Raw genomic sequence first — 17176 nt, forward strand, 5'->3', positions numbered from 1 at the left:
CATTACTAAATGTTAATTAATTGTTAATTTGTGTTCGGTTATGGTAATGTGTTACCCCAAAGTTTAATGTTTAATGCTAGGTACTATACTGTTCATTATGGCACAGAACTGGTCAAATTATACTTTGATCTTCGAACCATAATTATAACAAAGAGTAATACAAAATAACTTGACTTGAATTTGTTGCTTCAAGGATAAGAAGCATCTTCATGGTAATGTTTAATACCGAAGTCTACATAACAAAAGATTTTGCAGCTTTGGGGAAAAATAGCCTAATATTTGTTCATCCCACTGACCTATTAATAAATTGACATAACCAGATGATTCATGATTCTATTGTTAGCCTTCCAAGCTATGTGGCAAGACTGTCTCCTTGTTGCATCTCACTTCTGCATAATTGCAGAACTTCCTTGCAATTTAAACAAGTTATTAGGGCAAAGTCTTCTACGTATAGGGCCACTTAAAATATCTGACGGATGGGAACCATTCATGGATTTTCAGAATACAGCTATTGACTATTTTGAAGTATTTTATTGGGATCAACAAAAGACAGTCGATCACATTAATCCCTACTTAAAGGATAGATATGTACCATTTACGCATGAAAATATCTAAAAAGGACTAGACCTTTGTTATGAGTTTTGTTGAGGAGTGTACTTAGGTATGATTATCCAAATTGTGTCCAACAATTTTCAAACCCAGAGAAATCTGTAAGTTTAACTCAGGGTAACGGTTCATTACATTTGTTCACACGTCAATGTGTGAACATCGATACGCCATGTAACCCCTAACTGTCCGCAATCTATAGTGTTTCCCATATATTGACAATTTCTGTTAAATGGGTGAAATCGTTTCTCATTGCAGAGCAGCGCACAACACATTGATTCCCTCTCGCTCTCTCTCTCAGCAACACACTGACAGCAGACCTTATTTGAATAGCCTTCCCCTCCGTGCACACTCTGATCAAAACATGACCATGCGCGGGATATCAATAATTGTTGTTGGATTTTCCCCACAGTGAAGAAGGCTGACCGAATTCATTAATAGACTCAATCCGGAGTCATCATGCATTCGTTTTTTCGTGTATTTGTTTTGGATTTGGTGTGAAAACAGCCTGCGATCATTTTTGACAAAAATGTACACATATGTGAAGCCGGTTTAATCTCTGCTATACAGACTATTTAAAATTTGGTTCAACAATATGTTATACAATCTATGGTTGTAAAACCTGCACCGGAGCTCCATTGGCCTTGCAGTTTTTAACCTGCTTATTTCTGTTCTAGGGAGATACACTTCTATACGCACAGCACATTTTGAATATATGTTAAAGGGTTTTAAGTAATAGGTCATAGTAACATAGGACTGTACATTACTGATGTTGCGGTTGCCAATGTCAATGATGTTGGTTGTGCCACCAAATTTAATAACACCTTTACCAATCGTCATTCTTCCAGTAAGATCGTTTTTTAAAAGTCTCCCTCCAAATGTATCATTATTATTATTATTATGATTATCATTGTTATTTTATTCGTATTGCTAGCTCAAGTACTCGCAGAAGTCAAGGAGACGATGTAGACCTCCTTGATACTTTTATTATTGTGTACAGTGCTGCACATCAACCCGGTCCGCTGCTTAAGGTTGACGGTTCAGATGACCTTTCTATGGGTTAGCCTTTGGTTAGATACATTTACTGTATGGGTTCTGTGTCCTATGCCAGTTGCACTGGTGCATGGATGCTTGCGATCCGTTTGGTGCATTGGATCACAATTGATACATAGGCAGTTACAATCCAATGAGTACATTTTAATACATCATATACAATTTAATGAATTTGTTTGTTAAAATGCGTCACATGGTCCTCTTTTTGCTGGACATGGTACTAATAGTTAAATAAATCAGGACTGTCCCACACAAATCCGTACGTTTGGCTGCCCAAAAATGTTTAAGAAAGGAAGCAAACGAAAAGATTCTTCTCATAAGTATATAGGCCTTATGACATTTAATCAGCTTCATCACAGTCAAATACAGCACAAACCTGCGTAGCCCCCTCAACCTGAATGCACTGTGCATGCCCTTCTAAGTTACGAGCGTAACTGCTGAACATAAGCTAACACATATATTTAATTCACTGTTATCATTAATTCCAAATCTTACACGATTGCTGAACTCCACATGTTCTCTTGATTTTCTTATTTTTTGTCATTTAGAAAATAAATTGAAAACTCCAAATTAACCATTGAAAGAGAAAATAAGGAGAACCAAATTTTCTTACAAGTAAACACAATGATTAAACATGATAATTAAAAGTGCACCTTCACTCATTCAATATTTTGTCCGATGTATTGTTCACCCCAGAAACAATACCACTTAGCTTGAAATAGCCTGATGTATTGTTCCCCCTATGCAAGGGGCACGTAAACAAATTATTTATAGACTTAGCTATGCCCATAATCTTGTTAACCTTTTGCTATGCAAAACAAAACAAACTAGAACAAATTAGCTCAAAGTTGACATCACCATCTGGCTGGGCTTTACAGAAAGTGTAGGATACCACCAATCGATGTAAATGAACAAAGGAAAATACCTTGTGCGAGGCATGATTTTTAACTCGTTATCTGAAATCATAAAGTGTTATTGATCACCTTATTGATCGATGCATTATTTTATCTCTTTATGCCCAGTCAGAAACTCAACATCTTACACAAAGACACATATACTAGACTACAGGTAACCTGTAGTCATAATATGCAGCGACACCAACACAAATATACAATGATTAAACACGATGCAGAAGATGCCATGGTATCCAATCCACGTGACAACCAGAGCCACAGTCATCTTTAAAAATGTATCCTCTGCCTAAAATTTCCAAACACTTTATTACTAACAAGCCTCATGTGATTTCCCCTTTGACACCCTTATGCGGCAGGAGAGGAGGCTCTCACAATATTTGTGGACAAAAGGAAGCTGAGCAAGAAAGCCGAGGTGAGCGATTACTCGGGCAACTCCTCGGCGGTGACCCTGGAGGCCCTGCACCAGCTGGCCGCCTCCTACTTCATCGACAGAGAGAGCACCCTGCGCAAGCTGCACCACATCCAGATCGCCTCCACGGCCATCAAGGTAAAGCTAACCGCTAATCTCTAACCTCAGAAATTAGCTGCTAACGACAGCCGCTAATGCTAGCCCCTACATATGTCAGTCTGTGCGTGTGCGATAACTAGGTGGAGGGGGACATTGGGGTTGTAAATGACTGTGTAGATGGTAGGCGGACATACCGATGAAGGCAATAACAGCGGAGCAGTGAGCAGCGGAGAGGGAGAGGGTGTGGGGTTGCAGGACTGCGACCCCCCCATGGGATGTGGTCATTAGACGCTACTGAGCACAACTCGCTGAAGTTAGCTTCAGCATATATGCTCGGGGAAAAATAGTAAAAAGACAAATGATCTAGGTAAACTGGGGGCACGTGATTGATTTTTCCTCCCCATGGTCACTTTTAGATAGCATAGGTTAATAAGGTGATTGAGGAGAAGAGGACTGCGTCAAGAAACCCCCCCTCCGGCTGCCCTTCTCGTCCTACAGTTTGTGATACAATGGCTATCTACCATAGCATGACAGATGGATGGTCCATTGACCCCTGGACCTGCATACACACAAGGCCCTTCAATAGCACACACACACACACACACACATACACATACACATACACACACACACACACACACACACACACACACACACACACACACACACACACACACACACACACACACACACAGCTAGAACCAACATCAATCACGTAAAAGTACATTGTTGTACCGGCCAGCCAACGTCTAATTGCATCATATGCAACCAAACGGAGGCCTAAGTACGATTATTAGGTGGAAGAGAAAGCTGGTAAACATGGGACAATCCCAAACTCCATGGAAATACTGAATATTGTCTTTTGCATTGTTCATCATGCATTCAAAATCTCATACAAAGCAATTCATACTTGGTCTTATACACACTATTATAATCCCGCATATACACCACTATACTCATACACATACACTATTATACTCCTTTTACATGTATGTATGAGAGTGTATAGTAGTATATGTGAGAAAGTATAGTAGTGTATGTGAGAGAGTATAGTAGTGTATGTGAGAGAGTGTAATAGTGTATTCGAGAGAGTATAGTAGTGTATGTAAGGGAGTGTAGTTGTGTATGAGAGAGTATACTTTGTTTATGCAAGAGAATATAGTAGTGTGTGTGAGAGAGAATAGTAGTGTGCGTGAGAGAGTATAGATGTTTATGCAAGAGAATATAGTAGTGTGTGTGAGAGATTATAGTTGTTATGCAAGAGAGTATAGTAGTATGTGTGAGAGAGTATAGTAGTGCTTGCGAGAGAGTTTGAATGAAACGGAAGTGGGTTTGAATGAATCTTAGTAAGTAAGTTTGATTCCTCAGTTCCTGATTGGCTGAGAGAAGAGGTGGTAGCTTCTGGCGCTGAAAATACTGCGCCGTCATTTCACTATTGAATCTCCAGCGATGTTGTTATGCTGCGTTTGGACCAAAAAAATATTTGGTCGCTTGTTCGCGTCGAGAGGCTTCCTTCCGCCAATTCATTCTCAACCATGGCCAGTTTCTACGTGTCGTGGAATTACCAGAGACGTCGGAAAAACCAATGCATTCGTTTAGGATTCAAAATATCATCCGTTCTATAAAATATTCTAATCTAGAACACTCCGTGAGCTCCGGAGTTCAATTGTAATGACCACCTAAGAGGCAGTGAATGAAGTATTGCTTAGACAGCGATTTATTAGATACCACCACTAACAAACCGTTGGAAAACACACAAGACCGGTAACCACGACAACGCTGGTGTTGTGCCAAAAAGTGATCAGCTGCCAGAAAGTGATTTCAGCCGCGGGAGCGCGCACAGCCTGTTAAAGCTAGGCTATATCGCCTCGAAACGTGTGTGCGGCAGCAAAGTCTGATCAGTCATACTAGTCAATAGGACTACAGGACTATTGTCCGCTGTATTAACACAGATATGTATTTTAAGGTGACAAGACATCGACGTTGTACGGGGATCGACTTCTGATTAGTCATACTAGTCAATAGCACTACAGGACTACTGCCTGTGAGTCAATTATCCTTCTTTATGTTTTTAAACCAATTTAATCGAAATTATTTCTGTGTGTCTTTTTTATACAATAAAAAATGTATTTTCTTACTATGCATTATTTTTTCCCAGCTTACAGATTTTTCAAGAAGAAGTTTTTTTCTTCCCAAAATGAATTGATTAACATTCATGAGTAGGTCCTATCACATTCAATAGATTAGGATTCAAACTGACTCTATAACATTCATGTGGGCTATGTGGGGTAGATAAGAACAAATCCAGTCTCTTTTATCAGCTGTAATAATTAAAGCGAAAATATGAGACATTAGAGTCGTATCCTACTGCCAGAAAATGATCTCAAGCCCTCTCTTAGTACTGAAATGTTTTATATTCCTTAAAATGAGTTGATAGCATTCAGGACAATAGTCCTGTATTGCTATTGACTAGTATGACTGATCAGACTTTGCTGCCGCACACACGTTACGAGGCGATATAGCCTAGCTGTGCGCGCTCCCGCGGCTGAAATCACTTTCTGGCAGCTGAACACTTTTTGGCACAACACCGGTAACCACAACAAATCCTGCGTAGCCGAATCCCGACAAGAGCTCCCCCGCTAAGGCCCGCCCCCATCTCCCAAACCCTGTGACGCCACAATCTCATATTATTTAGAAATAGAGCTCCTGGACTCACGCCGGAGTTCCCGGAGGTTTCTAGATTAGAATATTTTATAGAACGGGTGATATTATGAATCCTAAACGGCTGCGTCGGTGGTAATTCCACAACACGTAGAGACCAGTCATGGTTAAGAATGAATTTGCGGTGACAAGAGGAAGCCTTTCTCAAACTCAGGTGGCCACGTGAGCAGCATAACAACATCGCTGGAGATTCAAGAGTGAAATGACAGCGCAGTATTTTGAGCGCCAGACGCTACCGCCTCTTCTGTCAGCCAATCAGGAACTGAGGAATCAAACTCTCTCGCAAGCAGTACTATACTCTCTCACACATACTACTATAGTCTCTTGCATAGTCTTGACTAGTATGACAGATCAGACGTCGATCCCCGTACAACGTCGATGTCTTGTCACCTTCAAAAACATATCTGTGTTAATACAGCGGACAAAAACAACGGATGATATTATGAATCCTAAACAAATGCATCGGTTTTTCCGACGTCTCTGGTACTTCCACAACACGTAGAGACTGGCCATGGTTGAGAATGAATTGGCGGCCAGAAGAGGAAGCCTCTCTCGAACTCAGGCGACCACGCGAACAAGCGTCCAAATATTTTTTTGGTGCGAACGCAGCATAACAACATCGCAGGAGATTCAATAGTGAAATGACGGCGCAGTATTTTGAGCGCCAGAAGCTACCGCTTCTTCTGTCAGCCAATCAGGAACTGAGGAATCAAACTCACTTCCGTTTCATTCAAACCCACTTCCGTTTCATTCAAACTCTCTCGCAAGCACTAATATACTCTCTCACACATACTACTATGGTCTTTTGCATAACAACTATAACCTCTCAGACACACTACTATAATCTCTTGCATAAACATCTATACTCTCTCACACAGACTACTATATTCTCTTGCATAAACAACTATATTCTCACATACACAACTATACTCACTTACACTACTATACTCTCTCACATACACTACTACACTCTCTCACATACACTACTATACTCTCTCACATACACTACTATACTCTCTCACATGCACGACTATACACTCACATACATACATGTAAAAGTATAATAGTGTATAATAGTGTGTGTGTATGAGTATAGTGGTGTATATGCAAGATTTGTAAGACCAAGTATGAATTCTGTCCCAGGCGGCCCCTCATAGGATGAGCATTGTATGGTTTTGTATTGTTTTATATTATTTTTATAACTCTATTTATTTATAAAGCACCAAGAGGACTGCAATCCAATTTAGTTTTCCTGTGCAATGACAATCAAGAATTCTATTCTATTCTATTCTAAGTATAGAGCAATTTAAAGGATATCAGATTAAAATGTGTTTTCCTTTCCTGTTAACATTTCAAATCTTGCATTGTGAAGCATATCAGGGCATTTCTTCCCACTGGACTTAGAATACATCTTTATGGATATTATGACAACGCTGCACACGCGGTATGCCATCACTTTAACACACCACCACATACAGTTGGAATTACATGAGGGTCCACGTCAACTTTTGAAGGGTCTGCATGACCTTCTGAAGGCCCCTATGAACCTTGATGGCCCACATGACCTTCTGAGGGCCCCTATGACCTTCTGAGGGCCCTAGGCCCTGACAGCTTGGTGAGGGATGCATGCTTGTCAGCAGCTGCCACAGTCCCATTCATCTCAGTCTGAAAGCACATGCCTTGGATCTTATTTTTTGAGGTGGGGGAATTCCTTATGTATGTGTAGAAAGACAAAGATGAGAGAAGATGGCGAAAGAGACAGCAAGAGATGGTGTCACGCTCCAAAGGCAGTCATCGGGCGTATCTGACAGGTGGGAGCAGAGGAGGACGAGAGAGCATCACCTCCATCACTGGGGAAGAGAGAGAGAGAGAGAGAGAGAGAGAGAGAGAGAGAGAGAGCGAGAGAGAGAGAGAGAGAGAGAGAGAGAGAGAGAGAGAGAGAGAGAGAGAGAGAGTATAACACATTCTCGGAAGATGTACATCCTTCCACAAGGTGTTGACCCACACAGTGGCAGACAAGTGCAACAGACAAGGGCTCTTCTATGTGACTTTGGAATTGAACAAGATCAGCAGTGAGAGTGTGTGTGTGGGACGGGAAGCATTTTATTTTATTTTTAAGAACAAATGTTTTTTTTTTTTCTTTAACTGTTCATGGAATAAAAAACTGGTCTCTTAAAGGAGAGTTAGTGCATCTCTAGGAGCCAAGTGATCGCTCCAGATTGTTTGCACAATGAGTAATGGCCCCAGCTGTTGAGAGCGGTAGGGATCATTTGTGTTATGATTTGACAATTTCCCAGACTAAATCGATGTCGACTATATTTGCCGTGAGTGTCTTACAAAGAGTGATGAACGAGACTGGGGACAGGAACACGCAGAATCTTATTTTTTTCATTTGATTTCATGGTGATCATTTGGGTGCTAGCGTTGGCTCAATATAAGCGCTTACATATACCAGGGCCTCTATTGTTGATATCGGTGGTCCAAAGCTATCCACAGTTCACAGTACTGTCTGTATTTTTCAAGTTTGTGTTTTTTTTCTTATCCTTTATTTGGTGGGGGGAAATTACTTTGCACGGAAGGAAACACATAGTTAAATGTCCCGCCTTCAAAATCTTCAATTTGCATTTGTTTGAAAATGTCAATACAAATGTTTCAACATTGTATAAACTCTTTGGTGAACGGCCATATTGTTATGATTATCTTCAACACCCGAGTATATATTACAAAACGGCGAAGTAGCTTCATTATGGTTATTTTCACAATCCCCCTACTTTGCTCTGAAATCTCTACAATGTGATACAGGTGGCCAATAATGTTCCAATAAATATGTTTTATATATGCCAGAATGTATCTGCAATGAATATGATCTGCTATAGAGAGCGGAAATTGAATCCTCTGCTCATCAGTCAACGTTTGCCGTATAGCAATATCGTATGGCATATCAAATAACGTCTCAGAGATTCAATATTCAAGAGCTTTGGAAAATCCACCCATGTATCTAATTTCCTCACATCCGTATCAGCGGTAAGACTCCACCGTGGCCAAAACAAGGGATTCACAATGGCATGTCAATATCTCACCACAGGAAGAATGGCACCAAGGTGGACTCAATTTCTCCCATTCTAAAGAGCATATTTATTCTTCAACAGCCTCCCCCCCATCCTGCAAATCCCTTCCTCCTGGATTTGAAAGCTGATTATGGAGCACTATTCAGTTTTTTTCCCTCTCTCCCTCCGCAGAGACACAGTGCTCATCTGGGCTCCCAAGTCCCTCCAAGCCCTTCATGATTGTCTTACTGATCGGCTGACCCTCATTGTCCCACCTCATCCATCTGTTATGTCACGCCAACTGTCCGCTGACAAGCTTGACCAGGACAAATTGCCGAAAGAAATGCATTGTCGCGCAACCACAAAGATAGAAAAATTGCTTTCCACCATTTTGTTGAACACCCCTGCTCCCAAAAAAAACCTCAGACACAATTAAAGATTTGTTGAAGCTTAGATCTCTTGTTGCAATTTAAGTGCGAAAGCATCATTAGCTTGAGCTGTTTTGTAAAAAAGGTCAATGCAGGTGTATTTGGTGTTGGACGAGACAAGAAAAGACTGGCATGACCATGATTCAATGCAGTTTTCCTTTTTTTTCTTCCATGCTCTGCCCAAATCGATCTCTTTCTGGTATTTAGGCATTTATAAAGGGCTGGCGTTTGACTTTGGCAATGGATGAGTGATGATTGAAATGTCAAAGCCAATGCAAATTCACTACAAGAGCGAGCAAATCAGAAAAAACGCAGGAGGGTTCCTGCATTGTTGTTCACATTTTTTTCTTTCAATTTAGTACTTCTAAAGATTAATACCTTTCCACAAATGTAAATGTATTCACTTGATGAAAAATGCAAGGGAATTGTGTTATTTCTGTTGCCCAGGTGACAGAGACAAGAACCGGTCCTCTCGGATGCAGTAACTATGACAACCTTGATTCCGTTAGCTCTGTTCTTGTGCAGAGCCCAGAAAATAAGGTCCAGCTGCAAGGTAAGTGTTACTTGCCTACAGCCTCAAACATACCCATGACACTGTAGTGTGTTGTATAACATACCCATAAAAGCATGCATGCAGTACCAGCACAAAATAAGAAGCCTGAAGGCTGAAATAACCTATGCACATTTTGTTCAGTAGCTTGTAAGCTCCAGTCGTCACTTCACTCCACTATACTGCCTCCACTGTCTCTATAAGTTCACGGTTTGATTGTGGCACTAAAATCCTTTATAGGCTTGCAGGTCATCCTCCCAAACTACCTGAGGGAAGGTTTTGTGCAGGCGGCGCTGAGCTACATTGCGTGCAACGGAGAGGGAGAGTTTGTGTGCAGGGAGAACGACTGCTGGTGCAAGTGCAATCCAAAATTCCCAGAATGCAACTGTCCTTATATGGATATTCAGGCCATGGAAGAAAGCCTGCAGAGGATCACAGAGACATGGGGAATGCTATACAAAGACTTTGAGGAATCAGGTAAGAGGAGAAAAAAAAAATCTGGATTACTTGCAAGGCCTCTATCTGCCTTGCCGGGTGTGACCAGCAAGGCTGATAGAGGACACTGTTTCCAGGACGCAGAGTTATGCTCTCCATATTTCTCACTTCCAGCCCATCACATCCTCTGTTAATTAACACATGAAATGTAATTCCAGATCACTGATCATACTATTCACCTCAGTATCATTTACTGGTTATCGTCCTAAATTTTCAATTACCAACCTTATCACCAACCCAATTACAACCCTATTTGTAATGGTTTTTAAGAAGAGTAATACATGTGAGCATGTTCAAAATATGAAGAGAAAATGTAATAGTTTTGCGTTAATTTGGCACTGGTGACAAAGTAAGATTACGGTAGGGTAGTAGGCCCGTGCTCCTCCCTGATGGTTTATTTACAGGCCTCTAAACTGTAATAAGAGGCTGTGATTCCCTAGTTTTGGAACACTGTGCGCACCTAGCAAATCAACTCAATGATAGCAGCAGGTAAAGACAAAAAATAAAAACACCAGCTCTCACCTACGGTAGTTTACAATATGTCTGAAGCAGATTAATCAACTATAAAACCCATTTATGGCCCGTTTGCCTTTTCACATCAGTGCAGAAACAGCCTGAATAGAAGCACTTAGCATAATGTTTGGTTATTATTGCCATGCTCGGTCACCCTGCCTCGACTATTATTACTCAGGTGAAATCAAAATGGAGGCCTTTTTTCTGCTCCGGAAATTTGGCGGAAATCTCTCTAAGTGCAATTACTTTCAAAGTTTATGTTTTAATAGCCGGGTGAGAAGAGAGGGCAGGAGCGTGCCCAGAATGCAGAATTCCTCATGAGTGTCATAAAAGTGTCCTTCAAGCAGGGGACGTGAAAAGACTTTGCAGAACTACCGCTGCCTTGTCAGCAGGATTAAATGCCAGTAGTCGGAGCAGAAGCATGTTTAAACACTGGTGACAACCATCGGAATGCGCTGCGGTGATCCTGTCGCTATTGAGCATCGCTAAGTATGACTTATGCGTATGTACGTGGGGTTCAAACTTGGCCTTGTGGCTGCTAGCAATAGCGTCACACTTATCCAAGTAATGTAGGCTCAAAAACAACAACAAAAACGTATGTTTTTAGAACCAAAATCACACAGTATTTAACTGGTGTAGCGTTACTGACTATTTTATCTCCCTCTTATCTCTCCCATATCTACAACAACAACATCTAAAACAAAAAGATGAGTTCAAAAGCTTCCTCGGGAGGCTGCCACAGAATGTGTTCCTTAACGTCTCGGCCATCCGCCACACGTGGTCGCTGGACAGCGCCTTCCAGTGGCGCTACGAGCAGCTGGAGAACAGCATGCAGTCACTGCTCAGACGGGCCCAGCGGGTCGTCTTCAAGCTATTCAGCCTCAGCAAGCGCTGCCAGAGACAGCCACACATCCACCTACCCAGGGAACGGTAAAGCCCCCACTACGTTATCTCTACCCATGTGCGCCGACACGTACACACCCACATACATACAAAACACCCCCGTCACCCAATGTATGCTTTAATCAAGGAAGGCTGGCCTCAGTATTGCCTGGAGATGTTACCTGCTAATGCCGCCTGTTTGATTCCATTCTACTCTTAACTATTCCTGGCTCGCTCTCTCCCCGTCTCTCACACACACACGCACAAACTCTTAATACTCTCTCTATTTGATGCCACAAAATCAAAATAGACATGGATCATTGATCTATGTGGTGCATATAATCCCGCCCACTGGGGAACTTGGCTAAAAGCTAGGCAGCACCCCCATCCCAGCCCTTGTTTATCTACGTTATTCCTGGCAAGTGTTGAAACACTCTCTCTATTTCACACTGTATAGGAATCTCCATATTCAATGGAACATGATAGAGGAAGGAATGCCTGCCAGTCTGTGGAGGCGCTTGAAGGCACACGTGTACACACATACATACACACTCAAAATCACACACACACACACACACACACACACACACACACACACACACACACACACACACACACACACACACACACACACACACAAACACAAGTACACAAACATACAAGCACACACGTGCACATGCACACTAACAAGCACACACAAAGATGCACACGCACACAATCACATCCTCACAACCCCCAACACACACACACACACACACACACACACACACACACACACACACACACACACACACACACACACACACACACACACACACACACACACACACACACACACACACACAGTAATGACATCGCGTCTCATGGGAGAGATGAGAGATGTGATTGATTTTGCTTCCGCTCACTGCCTTCTCTCTGTCCTCGACTGTAACGAGTGAACAATAGTATGAAAAGAGCAGTGCTTGGCTTGACTGTACCAGCATATGTAGCTCAAACCTTTTCCATTAGGCAATAATGACGCTTAAAGTCCAATTTCCAGTCGCTTTTCTTCACCATGCACCAGAAAAAGATTAAGCTTAGAGAAGCTTTTCCTTACATGTAAGCTTCTGATCAAGCCCCTAGGAAACTATTAAAATTGGTCAAATAAATAGACCTGCTTTTGAATTATTCAAATTGGATTTCTATTGAATTAATCATAAGACCGCCCTTAGCTCTGTTTGGAACAAAATGGCGGCTGGATTTGACTTTTGACCAAAAAAATTGCAGCTGTTGAATGTTGAAAGTGCTGTAATTTCTCTTTCAAAGGCTTTCGGAACCTTCAATAATGCTTCCTCTTTAATACAAAGGATGAGCACAATCCATGGACATATTTCCTCATGGTGTCTCTTTGTAATTATGTAATCAACAATTGCATTGCATCATAATCTCACCAACCTGCATACATAACCCATACATTTAAAGTTGTAAAGGCTAAGGCATTGGTTGAAATAAAACCTATTTATTGCATTTTCTCTAAAGCAACGCAAGCCCCAAACAGCATTTATGTATCAACCGCCTTGAATGAAGAGCCAGCTTGTTATAGTTGCACAAATGCAACTATATACCAAAACAACAATGAATTAACAATTCGCTATCCAAATGAATAATTGGAGAGTTTTTCCAAGAAGCCCTTGTGTGTAAATACCACAGAGAGTCGAAAAACAAGAGAATAATGACACACATTTTTATTTATTTCTGGGTTAATAAAAAGTAAATAAAGTATTGGCACCTTACATGATGCCATGTTTTCTTTCTCTCAACACGTTCCTTAACCATTAACCTTAACCATTATGACATTCCCCGAATCCTCTGCCATAGCGGCCATGCTTTGGATACTCAATTGCTCTATTCTGAGACCAACTTACAGGTGCCCTCCTTGCAGGAATTAATGGCATAGCGCGGGGAAATGGAAAAAGTCTCGCTCTTCCATGGTCCCCATGGGAGTTTGCAATGGAACGGATTTTCAATCAGGCCATCTTGAAATCTTAAAACGTTCTGCTGATCCCCCAGAGTACATTGTGTAACCTTCAGGACTTCCAAGACCTCCCACACTATACCATTGCACTGGCAGGTGGTTGTACCCGGAGAGAGAGAGAGAGAGAGAGAGAGAGAGAGAGAGAGAGAGAGAGAGAGAGAGAGAGAGAGAGACTAACCTGTCGCCATCTTGGGCCATCGTTAGCACATTAAGCCCCTCATCAAAGGAAAAACAACATTGCTTTTAAGTGGCAGGGCCAGCAGCATTTACGTCGTGTTCGTCGCGTTTTGCAGACACGTTGAAAGTGGGATAAAAGGCACAGCAGAGATCATAGCAAAGTGCTTCAGACGGATATCAAAAAACCCAGGCCACGAAGGGATTTCATGTGTATGTCTAAGTCGGTTACCCCTACGGCTGAGAGCGCACTCCTAATGTCACAAACTGATCAAAGTCAAATTTTTTCTCAGCCCTGGTGTGTGTGTGTTTGTGTTATTTTTCTATGTTCCCCACCTTCTTTCACTTGCAATTTACCTCATGGCACTGTCACTCTATTCTACCTATTCTATCTTTATCTCCTGCCCTTTCTCTCTCACTCACATACAAACACACACTATAATAAACTAAAAATCGCACAGGTTTCATTGTTGGAGCATTACTAGGTGTTATGCAAGTGCTGTGCTTTTCTAGCAGTAACTACATCCTGTGCTGATCCTTCTCCCCTCCTCTGCCCTCCCGCAGGCCTCGGTCCTTCTGGCTCAGCCACTTCCAGTCCCTGCTCTACTGCTCGGAGAACAACCAGCTGGGCACCTTCTCTGAGGAGCTCCATAGCTGCACATGCCGCTATGAGCACAGCCCCTGTCAGCTGCCCCCGCCCTGCGCCACCGGGGAGGGCCCCGCGTGCGCTGCCTGTGCCCCAGACAACCACACCCGCTGTGGGGGCTGCAATGCGGGCTTTGCCCTGGTGCAAGGGGCCTGCAGGCCGATGGTGGCCGACTCCACAGAGAACTACCTGGGCTTCGAGACAGACCTTCAGGACCTGGAGCTGCGCTACCTGCTGCAGAGGGCTGACCGCAGGCTAGAGGTGTTTGTTCACTTTAGAGTGTTTTTAACCGTTTGTTAAAACCGTTTGAGTAAATGCAAGCATGGTTCGGAATGCATGAGTTTGCTGCCATCTAAAGGTAAAAAAAAAAGCCTATTGCTAAAGGATAAAAAAGACCCAAGGTGTCGTGCTGAGTATCTTGATGTTAATATGCATCACGAAAGCCGTCTGCGCTTCTCAACGCTGAACGATATGCAGCCCCAGAGATCAAGAAAGGGAAACCAAATAGATCCTCCACAGTGCCTCTCAAGCAAAAAAATACGATGATTTAATGTTGTTAATTATAACTCCTATCCAGAGTTTGTGACCAGAATGTAACTTATATTATCAGTATAACACATTAGAATATTAGATACTATAAGAGTATAGCCTTGTTGACGTAAGCATTGTTGTTTTGACCTTTAGTTGGCTTTAAACTCACATAGTCATGTGTCATTTTATGTCATTTTATGCTAATCTGGTTGTGGGGGTCCTTCGAACATCGAGAGACCCCTCCTCAGTTTTCCTCTTCTAACGGGCCAGTAGTCATTTATTACTTTGCATCACATTAGTTTTTAATGAAAGTGCATAACTCTTCCACAGAATGTTAATCTGAATATAAAAAAAGAAAAAACAAAACACCCGATCACTCAAGGTCATTTTGATGATGATTGAATATATTTTAATGTCTTGATAACGTTTGATTTGACTTATTATGCGTGTGTGTGTGTGTGTGTGTGTGTGTGTGTGTGTGTGTGTGTGTGTGTGTGTGTGTGTGTGTGTGTGTGTGTGTGTGTGTGTGTGTACGCGCATGCATGTTCATGTGTGCTCCTGTGTCTGTGTGTACATGTGCATGTATCTCTGTGTGTGTATGCATGTCTGCATATAACTGGCAACAATTTGGCATATCATTTCGTTTTTGTGTGTGTGTATGTGTGTGTGTGTTTTCCGGTAGGTCCACGCCATCTTCATTAGCAACGACATGCGGCTCAACAGCTGGTTCGACCCCTCTTGGAGGAAGAGGATGCTGCTGACACTGAAGAGCAACAAGTATAAGACCAACATGGTGCACATGCTGTTGGGCGTGTCCCTGCAGATCTGCCTGACCAAGAACAGCACCCTGGAGCCCGCTCTCACACTCTACATCAACCCCTTCGGCGGGAGCCATTCGGAGAGCTGGTACATCCCGGTCAACGAGAACAGCTTCCCCGACTGGCAGTCCAACAAGCTGGACCTCCCCCTCGAGTGCTTCAACTGGACCCTGACACTGGGCAACAAATGGAAGACGTTCTTTGAGACAATCCACATCTACCTTCGGAGCAGGATTAAGACGCCGGGGAGCACCAATGACAGCGTCTATTACGAGCCTCTGGAAATGACGGATCCCGGCCACAACTTGGGCTACATGAAGATCAACAGCATCCAGGTGTTTGGCTACAGCATGCACTTTGACCCGGAGGCCATCCGGGATCTGATCCTGCAGCTGGACTACCCGTACACCCAGGGCTCCCAGGACACGGCCATGCTCCAGCTCCTGGAGTTAAGGGACCGGATAAACCGGCTTTCGCCTCCCGGACAACAGCAGTTGGATCTGTTTGCGTGTCTTCTCCGCCATCGGCTCAAACTCACGGCAAGTGAGGTTGTCCGCATACACGCCTCACTGCAAGCATTCAGCTCTCGGTTGCCTAACTCGCAGGATTACGAAACCACCAAACTTTGCAGCTAGCGGCTGCTATGGTGAAGCGAAAATGGGAAAACTGAATGTTGGAAATTCGGAATGGCCCATTGTGATGCAGCAACAAGGTTATGTTGGAGTCATAACCATGAACCATGGAGATGAATGTGGGTTTATTTTATTTTTTACCAAATTATGTTATAAACTGAAGGTGTGGGGTGGGTGGGAGGGGGATGGGAGTGGTAGTTATCAGCAGGGGAAGCAATGTTGTATTGGTTTGTCTTGCTTGGCGAAAACAAAGAGGAAATCACAACAACTTGTTACACAAGACCAGAGATTCTTACAAATGAAAGTCACATGAAAGTTCAAATTATACTATATCATGTTGAATCATCCTGTTTCTATATGAGCCCCATTTATACCGTACATACTGAGGCCAAATGAATGGATGTTTTAAGCTAAACGATGGTACAGTATATTTGTTTGTAATTTTTATATGTTATTTTGCTTCAGTGACAGTGCACTTTCCATGAAGACCAGAATACAGTGGTGTTAGTCAAGATTTTGTAGATAAAATTGATATTAAAACATACTGTTATGACACACTCCAGCTGTGGAAAATGTTTCATCCTCATTGCATTTTGTTATCATTTAAAGGTGTCTAGAACCATGAAGGTATTAAATGTAACATT

At 42.4% G+C, this 17176-nt stretch overlaps 1 protein-coding gene across 1 annotated transcript in view; it reads left to right on the forward strand.

Annotated features, from left to right (window-relative positions):
* The window catches only part of LOC130393005 (BMP/retinoic acid-inducible neural-specific protein 3-like), a 31852-nt gene extending 15168 nt beyond the window's left edge, over positions 1-16684 (forward strand). Inside the window, exons 4-9 of the mRNA XM_056603571.1 lie at positions 2930-3120; positions 9725-9830; positions 10068-10304; positions 11543-11765; positions 14470-14812; positions 15765-16684. Coding sequence (XP_056459546.1) covers positions 2930-3120; positions 9725-9830; positions 10068-10304; positions 11543-11765; positions 14470-14812; positions 15765-16535 — 1871 coding nt within the window. The 3' untranslated portion in view covers positions 16536-16684. The remainder of the gene's footprint in view (positions 1-2929; positions 3121-9724; positions 9831-10067; positions 10305-11542; positions 11766-14469; positions 14813-15764) is intronic.
* Positions 16685-17176: the final 492 nt, after the last annotated feature.

The sequence above is a fragment of the Gadus chalcogrammus genome, chromosome 12, assembly GCF_026213295.1.
Source record: "Gadus chalcogrammus isolate NIFS_2021 chromosome 12, NIFS_Gcha_1.0, whole genome shotgun sequence".
In the NCBI taxonomy this organism is placed as follows: domain Eukaryota; kingdom Metazoa; phylum Chordata; class Actinopteri; order Gadiformes; family Gadidae; genus Gadus; species Gadus chalcogrammus.